The 22,932-nt window shown below is 40.6% G+C and overlaps 1 protein-coding gene across 4 annotated transcripts in view; it reads right to left on the bottom strand.

Annotated features, from left to right (window-relative positions):
• Nucleotides 1-5,043: 5,043 nt before the first annotated feature.
• tox2 (TOX high mobility group box family member 2) overlaps nt 5,044-22,932 on the bottom strand; it is a 108,573-nt gene continuing 90,684 nt past the window's right edge. For 3 of the 4 annotated variants that reach the window (XM_071493803.1, XM_071493802.1, XM_071493801.1), the window contains 6 exons: nt 16,852-17,118; nt 15,193-15,423; nt 10,627-10,707; nt 8,268-8,678; nt 8,019-8,167; nt 5,044-7,223 (listed from right to left, as the gene is read on the bottom strand). In XM_071493803.1, coding sequence (XP_071349904.1) covers nt 7,181-7,223; nt 8,019-8,167; nt 8,268-8,678; nt 10,627-10,707; nt 15,193-15,423; nt 16,852-17,118 — 1,182 coding nt within the window. In that variant the 3' untranslated portion in view covers nt 5,044-7,180. The remainder of the gene's footprint in view (nt 7,224-8,018; nt 8,168-8,267; nt 8,679-10,626; nt 10,708-15,192; nt 15,424-16,851; nt 17,119-22,932) is intronic. The other variant, XM_071493804.1, reaches the window with a different exon arrangement.

Below are 22,932 nucleotides of genomic sequence, written 5' to 3'. Positions count from 1 at the left end.
CATTTTAAAATAGCCATTTAATTATTTTCCTAAATGTTTCCCTGCACGAGTAAATTTAGCTGCTTCAAAAGCACCACTGCCATAACAGAACAAGTCAGTAAAAATTTATTGTGAAGTTACATTTACTGTACATTGGCAAAATGTGCTCCACAGCTTGGTTGCTATGGTGCTGCTTTTAAGAGCATGGACCTTTTTCACCAACCAAATGCTAGGACTGTCTATTATACAACATGCCAACATGTTGCACTATTGAATCCCTTCCCAATCTCATCTTCAGGCCTACTTAAATAGTGTTACATGCCATGTGCATGACGGAGCTGAATAACTAACTTCCTGAGTAACTATATTGTATTTTCATAACAAGCCTTTAATCCTGAACATCTGGACCAGAACCTTATTACACTAACACAACCATTTCTCTCTAACACCCTCTCCAACATGCAATTACTGGGGGATCTAAGGTGCAGCATGTGTGGGCGATATTGCACAAATAGAGCAGCTGCTGTGTTTAACAAACATCTGAAATGACTGTGTATGGCTGGTCCCGTTTTTTTGTGGCTCCAGTGTGAGGTGATCCAGGCCATAAAGAGACCTGACTTTCACAGACGACTGCACGGGTGATGAGAAAATAGTTACGTGTGTGGCTCTCAATCTGACTCATCTCCACTTCAAGTCAAGACTTAAGAACTGCTGAGATGGAGAAATGTGAGGCACTATTATTTTACCTCTTAGTCAGTGCGCACCGTAGTTTCTCTACAGGGATGTGGGCTCCTGCCCCGAACAGCCCACAGCCAACTGAGAGAGAGACAGAGAGAGACAGAGAGAGAGGGAGACTTCACTTCCTATCAAACAAGTCTCTCTTCTGGCCACCATTTGCTTCAGGCTCTCAACCACAGTTTCCGTGTATCCATAAAGATCAGAAGTGCAGTATCAGTCTGTTCATATCGCTTTCTTTTCCTAGGCAAAGAATCTGCTGCACACTCACATAAAACATCTGACATATCACATTCATTTAACACAATCAGATAAAAAGAACATAAAATGTACAGTATGTTTGCCATCACCGATTGTTATCAAATTGTCTTATAGATAGCTCAGGAAAAAAAATAATATTTGTAATTAATTATATATAGACAAATAGATAGATACTTTATTGTCACAACAGATTATGTTTGACTGCAATCCTCCTCCTAGCAGCAAATATCAAAAAGAGTGAGGACTAAGAATTATTAAAATATATTTAATAAATCAAACAAAAGTCAATTATTGCACAGCTACATAGCAGCAACATTTCTTTTCTTTATATTCCTCTGAATAGAGTAAGACTGTAGTATCAAAACACATTCAACAATGACTGATACTAATTGGATAATTATTGGATCAAATCTTTTCAATATTTTCTGATTTATTTATTTTAGGACTTGTGTGTGACTTGTCTTTAAATGATGATAGCCTTTGCTTATAAGTGCTACAAATCTAGCACATCACATACAGAGCAAGATTATCAGTCATTTGAAGTCAGGTTTCGCATAACTTAATAACAGGCCCAGTATCCGCTCTCTTTTAGCTCTGCTTTTGGTCTCCCATCTCCTGGGAGAACTATCTGTCTCTTTAGCAGCTGAATGCTCCACTACATTCCCCAGCTAGTCATTAACTTTGTCCGTCTGCTGTTTGGTGCAAGGTGCAAGATGGTTTTTAGACACTTCTCAGTGAAAACAGCTGCCTGCTGCAAACAACAGCAGACTGAGAGTGGTGAGAGCGAATGAAAACAATGAGCTGAAACATACTATAAAGCTCTCTGTAGGTTTATCACTGCAAACAACTCCTTCCACACACAAGTAGCCATGTGGCCCATCACCAATATAGCAAAATTCACTATAGTGACTATAAGGTTGGTAACTAATATTAGTTAATAAAAAAATGTATTGTGATTTAATTATTTCATTAACAGAAGGTGAGACGGGCTGTGATATTTCCTGCAGTACTGGCCTTGTGTGGACAAACAAAGAGAGAGAGAAGCACAAACTTTAAAAGAAAAAGATACAGTATTATGAAAAAAGAATTACTCGGCAATGAACTACAAAACCGCCCAACCAAAACTAAAACCAAGAGATGGCCAAGGTGGCTCAGCCTCTGCATCACTCGCCAGATTGTTCTGTTGTCATCCAAAAACTTGGATTGTTATTGGATTGGCTTGTTATAATGGACATAAGAGGTGATGAATGATACTATCTTTCTTATGACCTTGCAGTTTGTGAGGAAAAGTAATCAAACTGATATTGAGACATTCAAATTTGGTTTGGTTAAGTCATAGAGAGAAATTCTTCATCACCTGATGTTTCACAATGAGTCTGAAGGGGGTTTTACATGTAAAAAATTGCATCCCTGGTTCTTTTAAAGACAATGCCAAGACTTCATACACATTAAATTGTTTGTAGTGTCATAAAAACAGGAAATAGATTAATTTGGCCAGCACAGACCACAAGAAAATGGCATTTAAAGGTGACATAACATATACGGTGGATTATGTAAATATATCCTGGTGTGAAACCACAAGTGTGCTTTGTGTCTCACCTGTCTCTATCTGTTACATTTTCTCGCCCTTGTTTTTGTGCGTAGTTGTGAATATGTAAGCTCCAACTGTCATGTCAAAATTTATTGCAAAAGAAAAGAGGCATCTGCTGCACAAAACATTGTGATGAAATGATTAATATCTTAACTTTTGCTAAGCTGCTAAATACGCTGAATCAAAGTATTGCTGAATAAATTCTGTAAAGTTATTGAAATATTTTCTTTTGGCTTTTTGTTCATATTCTGCAAGCGATATTGTGTTTTGTTACTGTACTATTTTGTGCAGTACAGTCAGCATAAAAAAGAAACCTTAACTGATTCTGAACACAAAGCGAAACCCATTTCTTGTTAAAACCACCCACATTTCCTGCTGTTTGTTTCTACACCGCAGCACCAAAGTTGCAACTGAAACGCTTTGCCTGTCTGCTAGAGTACCTCGGTGTGTTTGGTGTGTTCCAGCGAGTGCATGAGCCTTTAGTTCAGCCATAGCACTGACCTTCTCGCCTGCATCAGTTTAAATTCAAAGGACAGAGAGGGCCCGGGCTTGCTAGCTCTGTCATGTGGCCAGATTAATCTTATTTATATCCACGTTCACATGAGCACCAGTGATGATGCACAGTTCCACCATAACAACGAACAAATAAAGTACTTTTTTTTGTAGAAAATAAAAAGCTTTTGACAGGGTCGATCTTACAAGCCTGTCTGTGATAGAAACTTTCCACTGTTGGCTGAGCGAGTCCTCAAACAATAACTTGCACATGCTGAGGTTGACCTCATATTCATCATCTACACACATGCTCCACCTGTTGTACGTGCATGCTTGTATTTTTAATAATCACTTGCATGCACAAATAAATAACTACATTACTACCCACCTGCATAAGTAAACTGTAAATTATTTAGCAGAGTTTGTTTTGTCATTGGGTCCAACAATGTCTTAAAATATTTCATTTTCAGGACACTGGGCACTTTTTCAATGTTAATTACATTTCAATTAAATAATTTGGTCATTACCCCTGAGACTCAATAAAAAACCTAAATGGAAAAAAAATGAAAATTTTGGTTTTACTTGTTAAATGAAAAACCTAATGGCCATATAAAAAAATGTGTGTCCAAAAGGGCACACAAAACAGGACTGAGGCGAATTCACTTGTAAAGATATAATGAGCTAACTAGCTGAACTAATTAATAAAACTTGAACTAATGTGTAAACTCAAATTAAATATCACATAAAAATCAATCTTTAATGAAATGATTAGACTTATGATTCTGTTTTAAACTGTGGGTTTATTGCAGGTTCGCTGTCGTCTAAATGGACACCACGCTGACCTCGTCTTTGTCAGCCAGCCAGCCTGCTGTTATTGATGTCATCCATTTTGCTGCTGCAGTGGTCTTTTTCAAATCTATGGAAACCAACAAGACCAATGCATTCACCTCTCCTCCACAATAAATTGTAGCTTTTCATTCTCCGTTGGCCTCATGACTTTGACTCTGAGACGAGGGATGGGATTAAAGGCGCTGACAGAAGTGTCAAATTGATACTGTCTCCCCGCAGTATTTACTACAGTATTACTATAGACAATGACTGCCACACTACTGTGGATGGCAGAGAGAAGATGTAGTAAAGGAAAAGCTATTTTGTTTAAAATAAGAAAGAAGTGAAGTCATTGTTACCAGGTATGCACAAATAAAGAGGACTGGCAACACCCTAACACAGAGAAGAAGAAAACGCATAATAAGCACACGACTGTATGTACACAAAAGGCACAGAGACCGAGCTGTGTGACTGCACCCAAAACCTCTTTTATCAGGCACTGCATTAAGAATGTATGACTGTGATTTTCATATAATGTGTGTCATATCACAAAGTGGCAGGTTTTCCAATTGTCCAATAATGATCTATTTGCCAATTCAATACCACTGAAGAAGAGACAGCAGGCAGACGTAAAATGAATAAAACATTGAATGGAGGGATCGTGACAGTTCCATTTCAATCTCTCCTTCTCTCTCTCACAAAGTCTCTAAGAAGACTTGTGTGCAATTGGGGTAAAATCAGTACTTGGACGGTTGCCTGAGTTTGTGTGCACATTGCATTTCTCTGTTCTCTTTATCTCACACTAGACGCCTACGATGCACCACTTTCACAAGCAAAGCAAACGTCTTCTCGCATCTGCTCTCTTGTTTGTTAAGATAGTTTACTGGCAATATCCACGCTGGCCGTGTAGACTGTATCCATGGCTAATTAGCTAATGCCATTGGAGCCCTGAGCTAAATATAAATATAGGATACAAATGCAACTAAGTGCAAATACACTGTAAGGTACAGAAAGTTGGGGGTGTTAACGGATCTTTAAAACAGCGATTACCATGTCTTAAAAAAAAAAAAAAAAAAAAAAAAGTGTGATCGTCTCATTAGAGCAGTAGACAAAAAGAAAAGTCTGCAGGAGAATTAACAGACATCAGGCATTTTCACTTTTTAACTTTTTTTTTTATTATGCAGGTTTGAAATAAAAGAAGCATTGTGACACAAACAGATGCTGCTGGCAAGGAAAGAAAGGAGCAGCATCCAAAATGTAAAAAATAAAGAATTAATCATTGCTGTGGTCATCATCATTTTTATCAAACCAAAGGAAAAAAAAACCAACAATAAAATAAGAATAAAAATACACCTCCATTGTAAGAAGCAAAAGTGATCTAATTTCTTTCATAAATAAGAAAACCTGTCAAATGACTGATGGGCAACTAGCGAAAACAATATATTGATAACCATTTAAAATATTTATCATTACTGGCTTTACAAATAAAATAACTACAATTGGCAGGGTTTTTTTTACACAACTTAAAATTTGATAGTTCTGTAACAACTAAAACTGGAAAGATGCTACAGTAAAGAGATAAAAACAGATGCCTTCGTCAGCAAAATGCATTTCTGTTAATCACACGAAAGTTAAAAAGATGAGATCAATACAACCAAACACCGACTAGAAACTTATAAAAATCACTGTAATGTGGATGTGATGGCTCCATTCACATATTTCATTACTTCATTTCTGCATGTCGAGGAGACAAAATCGACATTATGGTCAGACAAAATAAGAACAGGGTGGGAGTTGGGGGGGTGGGCATTTTGAGACAGTATCTTTTTCTTTTTTTCTTTTTTTTTCACCTGCAACATTATATCTCATTTTTATCTCCAAGCGTTTCTTTCTTTCTCTCTTTCTATGTCCTTCCTCTCTATCTCTCACCTGGTTCTTTCCATTTAATGATCTGCAGGACACATATTGTGTATTCAGTTTTAGATTGAACTTTATTGGAAAAAACACACCAGTGAGCACAGATTTAATGCAAGAACGAGAGTGTGAAATACTCCTCTGAAATCCAGCTGCACAAGGCTGTTAAAATTCACGAGAAAGACTCGACACTCGAATACTGAGACACTCTTGCACGCGAGTGTGTGTCCGTGCACATACACACTTATACACTCAGCTGCACACGTTATGAATGGGGTACATTCTAACGTCCAGACATGCGCGCACACACACACACACACACACACACACACACACACACGCACACAAAATGACTTACATGTAATATTAAAGAAGAAACAAATCTATCTGGACTTCCAATTCCCAATTTGATCCCATAAAAGTGATATTTACAATCACACTGTGACAGCTCAGTAGACCTAAACAGGTCTTTAATATTAAAAAAAGATTCTTTTTGTTTTGTTTCTCTTCCCCACCCAAGCTTTTTGTATTAATTTGCAGGCCCTTAAGCAAAGCTACCATAACATCAAGGCCTGTGCTGAACCTACTAGAAGTTAATATTTCTCTACAGTACAGGGCCCAACGCTTATTGGCAAAATTAAAAAAAAGAAAAGAAAAAAAAGAACAATTTCGCAAGCGAGAAATAAATAAAACAGCAACAACAACAACAACAAAAAGAAAAAAAACACAAAAGGAAATTAAAATGATTATAGAAGAGGAAGAGTAGTTTTTTTTTTTTTCTTCTCACTCTAATTAAAGCTGGATGGGGTCCCTGAGGGGACTTTGATGGTGACATAGAAGAGGAGTGCTCAACAGCCCAGCCTGTAACGGAGAGGGCACAGACACACAACTCGAGAGAGAGAGAGGAGGGAAGGGTGGTGGAGGGGTGGGTGGGGGGATGGGGGGTGGGCAGAGAGGAGGGGGCGGGGGGGGGGCTTTATAAGTGCTTGGCAAATTTAAACAGCAAGAGGACTGCTAATACATTAAGTGGTACAGACAGTAGTCATCTAGTCAAAAAACTCTGGTCACAAATTCTTCTAGAAACTGAGAGAAATGATAGTTACACTGACAAAAAAAGGTGGTGGTGATGGTGTTTGGGAGGCAGAATAAGTGTGTGTGTGTGTGTGTGTGTGTGTGTGTGTGTTTGTTTGTATGTAATTGTATGTTGAGTGTACACTGTATGTATGTGTGCATCAGAAGAGGGTTGGGGTAGGAGAGGGGTGAGGGGGATGAGGAAGAGGAAGGGGTGGTGGTGGTGGTGGTGGTGGGGGGGGGTGGGTGGGGAGGGGTGAGAGTAGACTCCTCGGTGTCGTATTTGTCGACAGAGTATGATCTTCAGTTTCAGGTGAGGTAGAGTGGCTTGTCCCTGCCTATCATGCTGCCACTGGAGGAAGGAAAAAAAAAACAGGCACAGGTTAGATTACAAACAGAAAAACACAGGTAAAGGAAAAAAAAGACTGAATTACAAAAGAACAGATAAATAGCAGGTATATTTTTCTCCGAATGGCCACAATTTAAAGCAAAACACCCATTCTCTCGGCTTCAACCTTACTCCAAACAAAGCCGGTTAATAAATGAAACATTTCATATAGTCCTCAAGCATGCTGGGCACCGTCGCCTTAGAATATCCCCCGGTGCTGCAGGACAGCACAGCCTGCCAAACCATTTAGTACAATAACAGTGAAAACTTGTGTTAGGAACATCTGTTTTTTACTGCTGTCTGACAATCACATGACAAGCTCTATTATCTCACCATTACCTCTCCAGCTGTCTCCTGTCTCACTGGAACAGAGCCGACAATTTTCAACACTTTTATTGTGAAAGCAGTGGGAGAGATGTCTGCCATGACAATATATGCTTATATCTGCGGGAGCTCCGGGCTAAAGGTTCAGATACGACCCGCATCTTCATGACAAATTCAACTGGAAAATCCGTAGTAAAATTCAAAAGGTAATGTTGGTGTCCCATAATCTTAACGTATCTGATTTATTACTTGTTTTTTTTACAATATATTTAGCCTTTTACAAAGAGTAAATAAAGCTTGGTTGTGCTCAGTTCATTTGTCTCCTTTCCGAGTGCCATTCAAGCCTGTGTGATTTGATGAGTTGCAGTAACAAAGGTTATTGTGGAAAACAGACTGTGGGAAGCAAATAAAACTGTCTCCTCTGTTTCCACTGACCTGCAGTGGTTGCCACACTCCCGATTGCAGTATTCACCGTCCCAGTCATGGCTCTGAGCCACTCCAGGGCCTGGACCTGGGCCAGGGGCTCCTGGAGACTGGGAACCCCCAATGCTCTTCTGATACTCTGACTGGAGGTGAGAAAAACCCTGGAGAAAGAAAGAAAGAAAGAAAGACAGAAAATGAGGCTAACATCTTAACGCACAAAGTGTTCCAGAGCAGCAGGTGTGTCTCAGTTTGTTGCTCTACCTGCTGCCCAGGAGGTGGGGAGTGAAGAGAGGCCTGCAGCCCCATCTGGTGAGGGATGATTGACTGGGACTGGACCTGCTGCATGCGGATAGGCTGGTTGAGGAGCGAGCTCTGGTGCAGGGAGAGCTGCTGGTGGGGGTGAAGGGGAGGGCTGATCTGGAAGGAGGATGGGGGAGAGGCACTAATGCTGGGCAGCATCTGCGATTGGCTGAGCGTCTGCGACAGGGTGTGGCGAGGGGCGTGTCCTGCGTAGCTCTGCAGCTCGGTGAGAGGGAAGGCCCCGGGCCCCAGGTAGGGCGACGACGGCTGGGGAGGAGGTGGCACACTGTACAGGGGTGGGTTGGCTGGCATCATGTGTGGAGAAGCCTGGCTTGTTTGGGCACTTTTTGTCTCCACCGGGTCATTGTATGTCTAGACAGGAGAGAGGAGGAGGAAGATGATTATGCTCATTGTAACAATACCTCCAGCCTATATACTGCACTATACATGCAAAACAGTTAGCACTCTGTACTATTCATTACCTAAACTTATATTTAGCCACTGTGGCTAATGCTTGCCATGGTCACTGCTCTGTTTATCCCACACAGAGCCCCGCTGATGCTTTGAGACTTAACACCCACATACTTATTCTACTCTCTGTCTTGCTTTTTTTTTTTCTTGAGGTGATGTAAGTATGAAATACATCCAGTGTTTCTCATTAACTGTCAGACTGGCTGGAGTGATGTGTGGTGGTCTGCTATTTAGTAATGGCTCACATCCATCGCTCTGAAACCCTGAAATAATCAATGGAACAGGATGGAGGGACGGGTGAAGCAGAGGGACAGACACGTTTGCAGGGTCAAGTGGAAAATGCAATACTAAAGAAATAGGGGAGAAGGGAGAGGGAAAGAGTAGATGATGGGTGTGATTTGTTGCACCTCAATTAATTTTAATGTGTTTCAATAAGAGGGTTTCATATGAACTATATGAACAGTTAAAGACATTTGTAAGCATTTATTAAATGTGTGAAATTTACTACATAGTGTGGCTGGTTTTTTTTTAAAGCATATTCTGTACTTAGGAGTTTTTGGACTCAGAGAAGTGCCGTGACTTACAGTGCGCAGCAATCAAACTTTTTTTCTTCCTCTTCTCCCAAACAAACCGACATGCGTCACAAAACAAAAAGGCAACAGGTGCACGCTGAAGATCTGAATCCTTCAAATGAGGCTCCAATTACCTCTAATTCCACCCACCCCAATTCACTTTGAAAAGACTCCTTCATTGGTAATTAAAAAAAAAGAGAGTCGTGTTGAATCATGAGATCCAGCCCTGCGTTCTGATTGGCTGTTACTGAATGAGTGAAAGGAGGGGGAGGGGGCTGCAGGTTTATTTTTGTCAGTCAGTTTTTTGACTGGCAATCTACCAACATATAGTATCAATCAAACCTCTGTATAGGGGCTCTGACATGAATGTCTAATTGCACCAAAGACAAGAGATGAGAATAGTCTTTTTAGTTGAAAGTATGCCACAGTGAAGAGGCTGATGAATTAACTATTCATGCTTTAATCAAGGTGCTTGTTTTCGGCCCATGAGCATGAGAGGAAGTGTGGCACTGTGCGGAGGGGAGGAAGGAGGACGGGGAGAGGGAGGGAGGGGGGAAAGAGGAGGAGCTTGGTATATGCTAATGCAATTTAGAGTTGTGTTTCGAAAACAATGCAGACACTGAGGAATGAAATGCGGCGCTCCGATTGAACAGAAACACCCCTATACTGTGATAACGTTGGTAGAAGCTTCGCAGATGTAAGAAGTGTGTGTGTGTGTGTGGGTGGGTGGGTGGCTGGGGCGTTGGGGGGGCTTTTACAGTGTGGATATGGTTTTCACATAAGCTGATAGAAATGTATTCATGTTCGGGGCTAAACTGGAGCAACCTGCAGCAAAGAGAGAGCGGTAGGTGTGAGTAAACCTCAGCCAACACATTAGCGGCCCATCAGGGAGGACAGCAAATGATAGGTAATGTCCACTTCTGCTCTTACATGTGCGCGCGCACACACACACACACACACACACACACACACACACACACACACACACAAAAACACACAAACATGTATTGCTACTTTTCATTTCTCCCCAGGTTGCAAATCAGGTTGTGTTTGAGGCCTAATTTTCACTGTTCTCCTCTCAGCACACACACACACACACACACACACACACACACATAGATGCACACACACGCACACACACACAAACATCCTAACCTTTTAGTGCAGCAAGTGGACCCTTTCCTTGGAATAAAAGTGAGAGGAATTCTCTGTCTAATTTATCATCCCTTATATCGCTGCTGACCCATGTATATCAAAGACATGACCCCCGCGGTTACCTTGGAAACCAGGCTGGCTCTGTAGGCGGCCAGGGCTTTCAGGTACTCCTTCTTTGCAGCCTCTGTTTTCCTCTTGTAGCTCTGCAGGAGCAAACACAACAACAACAGCGATTGATTACAAGGTGATGTTAAAGGCTAAAATGACCCTGTGATCAACACTGACTGATGTGGATGGGGTTTTGGGAGCCATGGTATGATTGTTGTGACCTGGCAGTGTGCTCTCAGATGAAAAACATATCAGATGCATTCACTTCACGGTTATCAAGTCAAGAAGTTTTGACCATCTGCCTGTTTTTGCTGCATTTTACTCATTTACTGTATTTCCTCAAAAATGCCCAGAAGGAAACAGCAGGAAAGCTTGTGCGCAATAATGTTCAAAATGGAGTTTGAAATATTACGGAGCTAAATGAGGAGTGAGAAGCTGTTTGTCATTTGGTGTACTGCTTTTAGGTCTTCTCCTCTGTCAAGGCTCTTGCTCATCTCTTAATCAGAGCTGATGTCCCAGCAAATCATTCAGATGAGAAAAAAAAAATTCAAAACAGCATTAGCAAAGAGGCAATCTCAAGCCTTCTGAATGAACCTCAAATGATGCATGTAGACAGGGAATTCAAGTTGATGTCATCACATGTCACTCATGGGCTCTTTATAGCTGCCATTGCCTTTCTGATGCAGGGAAAACAAGTTGCAAAAAGTCCACCCTTAAATCGATGAGGAAGACTCAGATCTCAGCTCCACTCTGAAGCATTTTAATATGAAGGAGCACGTGTGCGTGCTTTTGTGTGTGTGTGTGTGTGTGTGTGTGTGTGTGTGCGCGCGCGTATGAATGCAGTGGGTAATTACTGCTCCTCAGTGAGAGACTGTCTGTGGCTCCATGGATGGGGTCATTTCTTTCAAAGAGGTGGGGTAGAATAACCATTAAGCATTCATGTGTTGCTGAATGCACATAGGCAGGCAGCCGCTAACGCATACAGTCAATACACAAACAGACATACACAGAGAACAGCAAACAAACTGGGATGAAGACGGATACAATCTCTTGCTCAAACAGCTGATGTTTATCCCCTCACTCATCCCTATTTACATTATTATTATTATTATTAGCACTTCCCTTCCATGATATACGTTCAGATTTTGTGGAAGACGACAGATTTTCAGAATAAAAACAAATAATATCTACTAGGAAATTAATTAACTGTAAAAAAAAAAAACATACACAAAAAACTGACAACCTTAGCCCTCAACCCTTAAATATTGATAGAGCCATGGCTGCCTCTTTAATGAACCCCAAACTACTCCCAGCAGCTTTAATTTCAAATTAATTTAACACAGCTAATGATTCGCGCAACGACGGATACTTTTAAATAAATTACCATGCCTAAGGATGTCTAATTATTCCAAAGTGAGTGGATTCATTAGCAATTGAAGCCGTCAGAGGCTGCAGGTCAGTATGAATTAAAAATAACAAAGCTGCAAGGAGAGAGCATATGCCTCCATCGTAATCCTGACACAGAGGTGTCCCGCCTGAATTAGCCCCTAATTGTACCTTAATGAAATGTTCTTGTTTGATAACCAGTTAATTACAGGAGACAATAACTCCGCACCCTGCTGACACCGAAGGGAGTGATTACCCCTACGACCGAAAGACAGAGCAACCGGTGAGGAGGAGGAGCAGGAGGAGGAGGAGGAGGAGGAGGAGAAGGAGGAATAAAACGCGAAGTATAGAGACAGAGAGGAGAGGAGATTTTTAAGAGGAAGAGGGGACAATTACAAATTAAAAAGAAGAAAAAGAAACGAAGACGTTTATGTATAAGGGAGACAAGAAGCAGAGAGCTGTAAAAAAAAGAAAAGAAAAAAGAAACAGATGCTGTTGAACGGCAACTAAAACTTAGCCAAGATAGAGAGTTTGTGCCGTTTACACAAAGTGACAGTATTCGTTTCTTTCTATCTCCGACCTTTTACCAAATACACAACTCCAACACAGCAGACTCAATTAAATAAAGCTAAGGTCTTTCCTCCCTCTTCCCCAACTGCATTATCAGTGTTCCTCCCTACTCTGGTAAAAACTGAAAATTGATCTTAATCTTAAATAACAAAAACAAGAAAAATTTTCTTTTGTGTTTCTGGGGCAGCTTTAACATGTAGTCACCTTGAGGAATAACACAGCCCAAATAATGCATTGATCTTGCACAGTAAATCAAAGGCCTTTGGGAATAAAAAATAAAAAAAAACTCTGTATAACGTGCAAGCTACGAAAACATCTTAATAAAAAAGAAAATATGAACATAAACATGAATAAAAAAAACTTTGTTCTCCCAAACTCAAGGACGGTGCTGGAGAATACACAACAACACAGGCAAAGGAGGGGGAAAATGCACGACAAAAAGAATCACAAAAAAGAACAGAATTCGCAGCGATGAAACTTCTGATCATTATTTAAATAAAATACAGCAATAACACATATTCCCTTCACTGCACTTTTGTCATTTCAGCTGCGCGGTGCGTCTGAGGGGCGCTACAGGTAATTGGAAACAGGGGCCACGTTCTAGTTAAAACAAAGACGTGTGTAGGGGAAGGGTTGTGTTTACATTCTGGTGCTCCTGCATGGCTCCACAGGGTCTGACTGTGACATTATAGAACACACCCCATCGGTCCTATAGAGATGACGTGACAGACAGCGCTGGGGGAAGAAAAAGAGACGGCATAACAGCATATGCATCAACTATTCAAGAGCAGGGGGAAGTGTTTAAGGTTTAAGTTTTTAAACATATTCTAAAGGCATTTCCCCTGAATGTCACTGGTCAGCAGTTGGGTATACAGTAAGCTAAAACATGTTGTTATATTAAACCAAGGACAGGAGATTTTTCTGTTTAATGCATATTAGCATGCAATTGCTAAATTGGTTACACTCTGCAAATACATGGTTATCAAGTTTATCCATTTGCTGTGCTGGAATAAGTGACAGCGTTAGTCACTGAGAATAATTAGAGCAATCACAGCGTTATTGCACAGAAAGGGTACTACATTTCAGTCCATAATGACATCATTACCTGCAGTTAATTGTGTGTCCTGTGAGGTGACACGTTTGATTAAACACATGAATGCACAAACAAATCAAAAAATTAGCTGTGGAATGGCACAACAAATGGACAGATTTTTAATGGTGGAATTGCCCTTTTGTTAGTTTCGTCTCTGTTCCCAGGTAAAACTGTGAAGGACAAATGCAGAAGAGAGAGCAGAAGAGAGAGAGAGAGAGAGAGAGAGAGAGAGAGAGAGCGCTACGGTGCAAAATCAAAGGTGAAAAAGAAGCCAGGACACGAAGGGTTAAGAAGCACAAACAATAACATTTCAGGAGCAGATGTCCTTGAGGCGAAACCAAGGACAAGGCAATTGCTAATCTTGTATTCCCAGCATGATCAAATCACCAGGCAACAGATATAAATAAAAGGACAGGAAATGAGGAATTCACATTCAAGGGTGTCAGCGGCAAAATGAAGATTCATGGTGAAGAGCCCCGGTGAAGGCGGCAAAAATTAACTGCAAATAAAAGGGACAGACGGCCTCCAAAGTCCAGCGTATAAAGTAGGTTTGGTGGGAGAAAAACACACACATGCTAGATAGGGTCTAGTCGACAGTGGCTGCGGCTGAGGAGAATGGGCTGCACTTTGTCATCGAGACAGGTGCTTTTATTTGACACCCAATAGGCTGCGCCCTGACTGGATATTCTAAAAATATGAGTCTGCGCATGATCATCAGACTGTCTCGTTTTCCATTCATTTCACACCATCATTTGTTACCACAAACACATAGAAACCTCTTTGACTTTGTCTGTTGGTCTGGAATGCTAAAATGAAATAGAAAATGTGCTGGACGGAAATGCTTTCACAAATGTTGCTGCAGTTCCTTATGCACAGGTGAAGCTTTACAAAGTGAAATTGACTCCTGAAAATATGCTGTCAAATATATCTGCAGCTGATGAAACCAAACCGTTCCCTTTTTTTATTATTGCATTCACTCAAGCTAGTGACAGGATTTGATTGTCTACTGTTAATGCATGACTAATTTATTAATAGATGTGTTTAGAGCTGAAACAATAAGTGGACTAATGACTTAGTCAATTAACAGAAAATTAATCACTCACCAATTTGATAATTGAATCATCATTTTAGTAATCTTTCAAGCAAAAATTAACAAACATTTGCTGATTTCAGCTGATGATTTGATCTTGTTCTTTGTCGTATATGATAATAAACTGACAATACTTAAGCTTTTAACTGTAGTTCAGACAAAACAAGACATTTGAATACACTGCCTCAGGTTGTGGAGAAATATAACGGGCAGTTTCCTCTGTTTTCTGACATTTCATAGACAAAATAATTAATCAGCTAATTGAGAAAACAATCTGCAGATCCACCGATAATGAAAATAATTGTCATTTGTGTCTGTGAACGCGTCACAACATGATTTCATGGCAGTTTCTACAGCTGTAATTCATTCGATACATGAATCGGACATCATCAGTCAGTGGCAATTAGCAGGTAATGTAAAATGCGGAAAACATGAATCTACCTGTTTCTGCTCCTCTCCCAGTCCGTCCCACATGGAAGCTACTATCTTGGACACGTCACCAAAGGTAGCATTGGGGTTCTGTCCCTTAATGGCTGCCTGGGTGTCTCTGAAGAACAAGGCGTAGGCTGACACAGGCTTTGTGGGCTCATTGGGATCCTTCTTCTTCTTCTTTTTTTGGGGTTTGGGCTTGGGCTTCATCATCTCTGAAGACGGCCGCTTCTCGCCTGTGATCTGGAAGACCATCAGAGACACACAAGAAGCGAAACAGCTTATTGACACTGCAGAAACAAGGTCTAACAATTCAACTGCCTTTGGAGGGAATAATTGCGTCTCTGATGAACGCTTATAACACTGGGTCCAGGTGAAGCATGTAAACTTCATTAAATCCATAATTCAATCTCTGTTCGACAGCCGTGTAGTCAGCGTTTGAATATTGCAGCGATGTTTCCCTGACAGTCACACTCTGACACAGGCGCTGGTTGACAGCAGTTTTTCTTTTCTGCCTTACTTTGTCAAAAATAACATCTGTTAGCTGAATTTATCAAACCTTTTCAAATCTTTATTTTTGAGTTGTTCAGCAAGTCATAAACTCTGACTCTTCATGCTAGGGGTGAAAGGAATTTTAAATCGCCTGCTGTATCTGCTCTGGCTTTGATGTGGTCTCAGAATGAATTGGAGAGAGCAAATGGAATTACTTACTGATAGGAGAGATGGTAATCATTTTTATTCACACACCCAGTGAGAAGCACAGCAGAGATGTATAGGCCGGGAAATATATTTTTTAAACTACAGGATCCCCCTTCTTGTTATACTGTATCTCTGCAACCTAGCATTTAAATACACAGATGAATCTGAAACACTGTGGACGAGGCAGATTAAATTATACGCTCATTCACATTCCCCTGATAGAAACGAAGCAGATCCGTGGGGACATTGGTCGGTGGGCAATTCATGAAAGCAGTTTTACAGATTTACATACACCAAATGAATCTAAACAACTATCCTCCTCTTCTCATTTAAATGAATGAGTGAATTCAATGGATGAGTGGTAGGTTTCAAACCAGGCTGTACATTAGATGGAACTGCCAAGACCTTGTATCTGCATTGCTGATCAACCCAATCAAGTATCCTTCACATCTGCACATAAATGATGTCTCTTCACTTGAGAGCAAAAAAAGAAAATTTTCAACAACTGAGTCATGTTAAAAGATGTCATGTCATGTCACGTGTGTGTGAGGCACATGTGTGCAGTTGGAAAAGAAATTTTTCTGAGGGTGAATTTATTTTTGCACTTTGTCTGATTTTATAACTCATCTAAATGTTTCTTCTCATTTAAATGTGTATCTCAGAATAAAGAAAAGGGATAAAAAAATTTAATTCAATCATAGACTAAATATCTCAAAGCAATTTTCTTCTCAAATGTGAGACCGCACTGCACCACACCATTATATGCACAAAAGAAAAAAAAAATCAAAGCTATAACTCTGACTCCGGCAAAACTGTTCGACCAAGTCTGAGTCATCCAGGCAACTAAATAAAAGAAGCACAAGCATAGCTATCCCTGTATTCCTGCAGCTAGCATGCAAATCTCCCAGAGAAGCACTACCAAGCCCGCGCCTGCTACTCCACAGCTACAAGCCAGAGAAGCCGCATCAGTACCTTCGAATGAGGATCAGTCTCCTCTTCCTGATTGGAGCTTGAGGGGGAGGGTGTGGCCGATTTACTTCCGGGAGGTGAGGGGGAGCCATGAGGCAGTGCACTCCGGCTGACCTGAGAGTTTAGCTGGGACAGTGCGCTCATGGGGTTGGGCAGTATCGGAGGTGAGCTGTTTATCAGGGGGTGGTTACGGGCGGGATCATAATGAGCGCCGTCTGGGTGGTGGTGATGGTGTTGCTGTTGGTGGTGGTGCAAAGCCATCTCCTGCATCTGGGGTGAGAGAAGAACACCAGCTTTACTATCTTCTCTACTCAAGGTGATAAAAGTTTGCCAATTAGCCCAATATGCAATTAATTAAAAGTGGAGATGACATTATCAAATTTGAGAAAATATGTACGTGTGTTGGACAAGGGCTAAAAAAAAAAAAAAAGACAAAAAAACGTACAGACGTAAGAGTTAAAGATGAAAATACGTCTGTTGAAAACTAGACAGACAGAAAAACAACCCTCTAACAGGTCTCACAGTTGAACTAAAGTCGGTGGGAAGAAAGCTTCTCTTTCCTTTTCACTTTCTTTTAGGGCAGTAACATGCACTATACAGTAGTTTTGTGGCGAGTTTATCTGTTGCTTGTTTGGTACCTGCCTTCAGCACTGACTTCATTGAGCATTGCTATGAAAATCCAACTGAACAAGGTTATTAGTAAGCTAAACCAACCGAATATCACGCAAAAAGAAGAAGATATCACCTCTCAGCTCAAGCCAATCAAGATGAACTCACTGCAACTTCACTTTTGACACAAAACAAGACACGTACAGCATGTTCACCCTCAGGGCTAATACCATATAGAGAATCATGACATGAATCTGTGACATCCTTCTTAGTTTTCTCAAGTCTCATTTTGAATCCTGGAGGCTTTTGGGATTGTGTCTTGCCACAATCTTTGTCAGTCACAAGAACAAACTACATCCTCCATGAGGAGGAGCCTGATGTTGGATGCAGTGAGCAGCAATTGCTGTGACTCACTGTGCTGTCAATCAAGCGAAGTGACCCAAACATATTTGATCTTTTAAAATGAGAAATAATCGCAGTCAAAGCACACACAAGAAGAAGTGAAATCATCTATGGAGAGCTTGAAGCAGGTGTAATCCTGATTTTTAAATGAACAATCTATCTTTGAAAAATAAACTCCGTTGTAGTTTAAGTTAGATTTCTTTTTTTCATACAGTTCATGTTTTTCCACAGCTATGAGACTTTTGGGGAACTGTATCTCAAGGCAGTTTTGCACTGCTTCAACATTCACCCATGCAACACGCAGGCCCATTACCACTTAACTCAAAATGATTTAATTTTTTCAAGGGAGCTCTCTATTGCAGTTAAAGGTACAATCCATAATTTCTATTGACCTCTGATGACTTCTACAGTCAATCACTAGGCAGTGTAACAACTGCAGCCGCTCAGTGATCCTCAAGACACAGTGGCCTGGTTGGTGTCTTCAGTTCCTGCTTCTGAAAATTTAGTTTTGAAAAGCCAGAAATGTCAGCAGCTGGTAAAGCAATCACTGAGTCAATGATCAGCAACCCTATCAACCCCCCGCAGATATATTACTCTAACCACGTACTATGAAGGAGAAAAATATTATTTACTGCCAAGTTAAAGAACACCTTTTGCCCACATATAGAAATAAAAATGATGCTCACAGCTGTTGAATGACCCTCACACGGAGAACACCCTTCAGAGAGATTACAGAATCAGGCTCTCACAAAGTTCTGCTCTTAGCAGTCTTAAAAGATCTTCAATAATAACTACATCAAAAGCGTTTCTTTAAGATTCATCAGGATACAACATGAGCACGGACCAAAGGATGCTTTTAATGCAGGCATAAATGGGAATGTTTGGCAATTTACAGATCAGAAAGTGATGAACTAGCATTTGTTAGCTCTTTTAAACATTTATGAGTTAAATAATACATTACACATTAGTGCAGTGCAAAAAAGATCAAATTGAAAGGGCCCGAGCATATGAGGTCTTGATAAACACAAGTTAGAGGTTCAGAGATGAAGGCTCAGCTCTCTAATCATAATTGGTCCCAGTAGATTGCCAGAATATAAAATGCACAACAAAGTAATGTTGTATGAGGCCCTGGCCTGCTTTGAAAACTCATAATATTCGCATGACATTAGATTCTGTGTTTGCCACAGCAGCTGCTCACAAAAGGCAGCCATGAACAAAGGCATTCCTTTTGCATTTCAAATAACCGAGCTCTAACCTCCCCCATTCACAGCAATCTTCAACTTCCAATCATAATTCAAAACACCATCACTATACTTCTTAAAACATGAGGAAATAGCTTCAGCAAAATAAGTAAGACAGAAAAAAACAGGGAAAAAAGCAGAGGAAAGAGAAGAAAATAGAAATCCATTAATTTTCCATTTTCCATGGACTTGCTCTTTAAGGGTCCTCTCCTCACAAACCAAGAAGCATTGAAAAACCAATTAATCAAACATGAATGGCCCTATCATAGATATAGCAGACGCATTTCCATAGCAACAGCCTCCAGGCAAAATTGTCACCTTTTAATCTGAGCCACACCATGTTTAATATAAACAAGAGGGAGACATGCAGAGAAGGTGGAGTTCATCGGGGGAAGGCACCATGTCACCATGGCATCGTGGGTACTGAGTGTCAGCGTCGTGAGAGTGTGACCAGCAAAACCCTGGGATCACAGCTGTAAATCGTTTCAGTTTCTGTTTTAAGTAATTGATTTCAGACAAATTGTGACAACATCCTCTGTATCAAGGTGGTGCAGAGCGGAGTGAGGGCCAAAGTCTGGTTGACTATAGATAGGAGTCAAAAAAAAAAAAGTAATAAGAATTCCTCATATTTGTTGATTTGTTTTTGAATCAAGCAGACATTTTTTACGCTATTATTTATAACGATCACATTTCATGGCATATATTACGTTTTCAGTGCTAAAAGCAGTTAGTCATCAGAAAATACAGAAACATAACAACTATTGTTTTCTAGTAGAAGTTTGAAGCCAATAGTGTAAGTCACATTATATAACCAATATATAAACCATAAAGGGTCCTATGTATGAAATTGTACATTAGCTTATTACAGTTACTAAAAGCATCAAAATATAACACCTGAAGGACCAGTACTCATTTTTTCCAAACACTCCTGCTGTGATAATCTACTTCTAACAGCCGTTCCTAACGTCTCAGAGTGCTTTTAGCCGGTGCTTTCACCTGTGTAAGACAGAAAGAGCAAGAAGTTATCACATAGTGCCATCAAGCCTGAGCTAAATAAAGCGAGCGGCAGACGGCTGTACAAATATTATGAAAGAATCTGACAAAGGTTGCTGGTTGCCATAGGTACTGTATGGTAATTCCTAATGGTATCATCCAAATGGCTGGCCAACAGAGGGGCGGGGGGATGGGGGGGTGCACTGTGAGTAACAGGATTTAGTTGGTCACTGCTCTCTGTCTTCTTTAACACATACTGACTTTTCATGGACTCTCAACATGTACAATGTATTTTTGCTGTGGTACAACTACCAACTTGAGCAATACAGTGGCCTAATTTTATATATTTAGATTATTTATAAAGTTGGATTCTGAGTTCTCTTGGGTATTGTCTTGACGATGCTTAAGCTCCTAGCAATTTAGCTATTTGTTATAAAGCCCCAGGAGAACAGAGTCCCTCATAAACACGGGAGGAAAAGTAAGAGGAAAGGAAAGAAGACACAGGAACAGAGAGAGAGACAGAAAGAGAAAAATAAAAGAGGGAAAAGTACAGAAACTACAAAAGAAAAAGAAGAAAAAACCCACATGACCTAAGGACTAAAATTCATCTCCAAAGTTTGCAAGGGGACAGTTAGATATTGCTTTTTTGGTGATGAGCAGCCAGGCAGACCTTAACTGTGATGTAAAGCCAGGAAACTCGGTGTGAACATCTTCTCCTGCCATCGTTACGCCTGTCGTGTTTGTATTCACATCTTGTACATCATAGTCAAATGGGAGTCAAATAACAAAGGCTTTCCAATTATGTGTAGCACATTGTGTGCGAGATGGAATATCACAAAGCCATTGTTCCCCTGCTCCTGCTGACCTTACCTTTGAAATGGTTTCACGGCCGCTCCAATTGCCTGCACCATTTGATTTAGCTAAGGGGATTTGACCACCAGCACAGAGATGAGAGAAGGGGAGAGGAGAGCTCTGCGCAGCCACAAGGAGAAAGAGGAGAGATTCACACCAGAGGAGAGTAAAGCAGCTAAACTTGCTTCATCCTTATGATGATTATACCAGAGTGGCATCTGTTTCATCAGTTTAAATAAGCGGGCTGATCACTATGCAAGGTTTTATTGCACTAGCATCATAATAAAGCAGCCTCTCCATGCTAAAGGATCAATAAATGTTGGGGTCATGTTTCAGCTTATTACCGCCATCTAAAATAAATCTGTCAGTTTTTCATTATAAGCCGTCTGTGCAGCTGGAGTCCATTCACTTCTAGTCTACTGGCTTCAAAATGTAAATGGTAATGGAAATTTACTTACAGTGATAAAGCATCTTCCCTACAATGCAGCAGGGTATCGTGCAGTATTTAACATCACCTGCTGATGCATTTTAATCTGACATTCAGACCCTTTCTCCATCCCGTCCCGCCCTCTTTCAATATGCTGTGATCAATGCTTCTGCGAGTCCTGAGACTTTCCTCTCCTCACTCCCCGCTTGACTGGAACCATCTTGTTTAGAGTGATGGCTCACTCACACAGGTTCACGGCTGCTATTGTAAAATCACCCAGCGTTTAATTGAAACAAATGACTATAATAATAGAACATTATCCCTGCAGGCACCCAGCCATGACAGCTTTAATTAGAGGCGCGTTCAAGACTGATCCTTCAAAAGCACAGCCGCGGCGCAACACGGTGGTAAACACGCCTTTAGGTGGGGTGCCAACCCGGGGCCTCACAGCCCTCAAAGCTACTTCTCATTCACCCTGAGGGCAAAGCGCTAACAACTCTGTTCCTCAAAGAGCCTCCGAGCCTTCACCCCTCCCTCACCCTCCTTCACTCTTCCCCTCTCTGTCTCTCTCTTCTCTGTCCCTTCATCCATGTCTTTGGTTTATCAAGCTTATATATACCCAGGAGGGTCATTTACACAGGCTGAGGAGAATTAATAGGAGTGCGGATTTATGAGTCACACGCTACTTAAAAGCAAAGGCAAAACGCTGCTTCTGCCTACTTGTGACATCAGACAGATGCTAAGTAAGGAGATATGATGGGCAGCGGATGCCAGGATGTTTATGAAAAAGGAAACACAAGTGTTTTGAGAATTTATTCAAGCTTAATTGGATGTGTTTTTAAAGGTAGGCAAGATGACTTTATTAAATATTATTCAATACTACCGGGAGTTTTTTGATTCAAATGTAATTTGATGCTATGATCCAGGTGTAGTAGCAGCCAACTGCATTTAGCAACACACTATTAAATCCTCATTTTGTTTATTAGCTCAGCAGTCTCTCAATGTTGCCAAAACAAGACACTATCAGGTCACTTTCAATCGCTTCAATTACATGCTAGGCGAAAGGAAAAATGTAAAATACTTGCTCCTGTGCTGAACTGTGATCAAGTAATTAATCTGGCAGAAAAACAGCAATACTTCACAAAGCAGCAGCATAGGGAAGTAATTACGAGTTTCAACGCAAACTTTAAAAGAGAGAAAAAGCAATTGATTCCAAGAACGGCTTAAGTAGCCACGCTGTGTAAATGAACTTTGCCACCACATCTCTCAAAGCCAAACAGACTTCATGCCAACACACCTGATATTTTCATTAAATGTAGAAACAACTTCTTAGTTGAGCCATACAGATAAACTTTCAAGTGAACACACACACACAGAAACAGAAGTCATAACAAAAATACAGAGACCATTTTGTTGGTATTTTCATTTGTGCAGAAGGTACTATGTCTGTGGCTTGACAAGATTATCATTATTATTGTTATTATTATTGTCACTATTATCATTATCATTATAATTATTATTATTATGAAATCTAAAAGTGTAGCTGGAAACGTTTGCAGA

This window comes from Trachinotus anak, unplaced genomic scaffold, assembly GCF_046630095.1.
Source record: "Trachinotus anak isolate AG129_WGS33_773 ecotype Australia unplaced genomic scaffold, CSIRO_AGI_Tana_v1 ptg000013l, whole genome shotgun sequence".
Lineage (NCBI taxonomy): Eukaryota > Metazoa > Chordata > Actinopteri > Carangiformes > Carangidae > Trachinotus > Trachinotus anak.
This window is presented reverse-complemented; position numbering and strand designations above follow the sequence as displayed.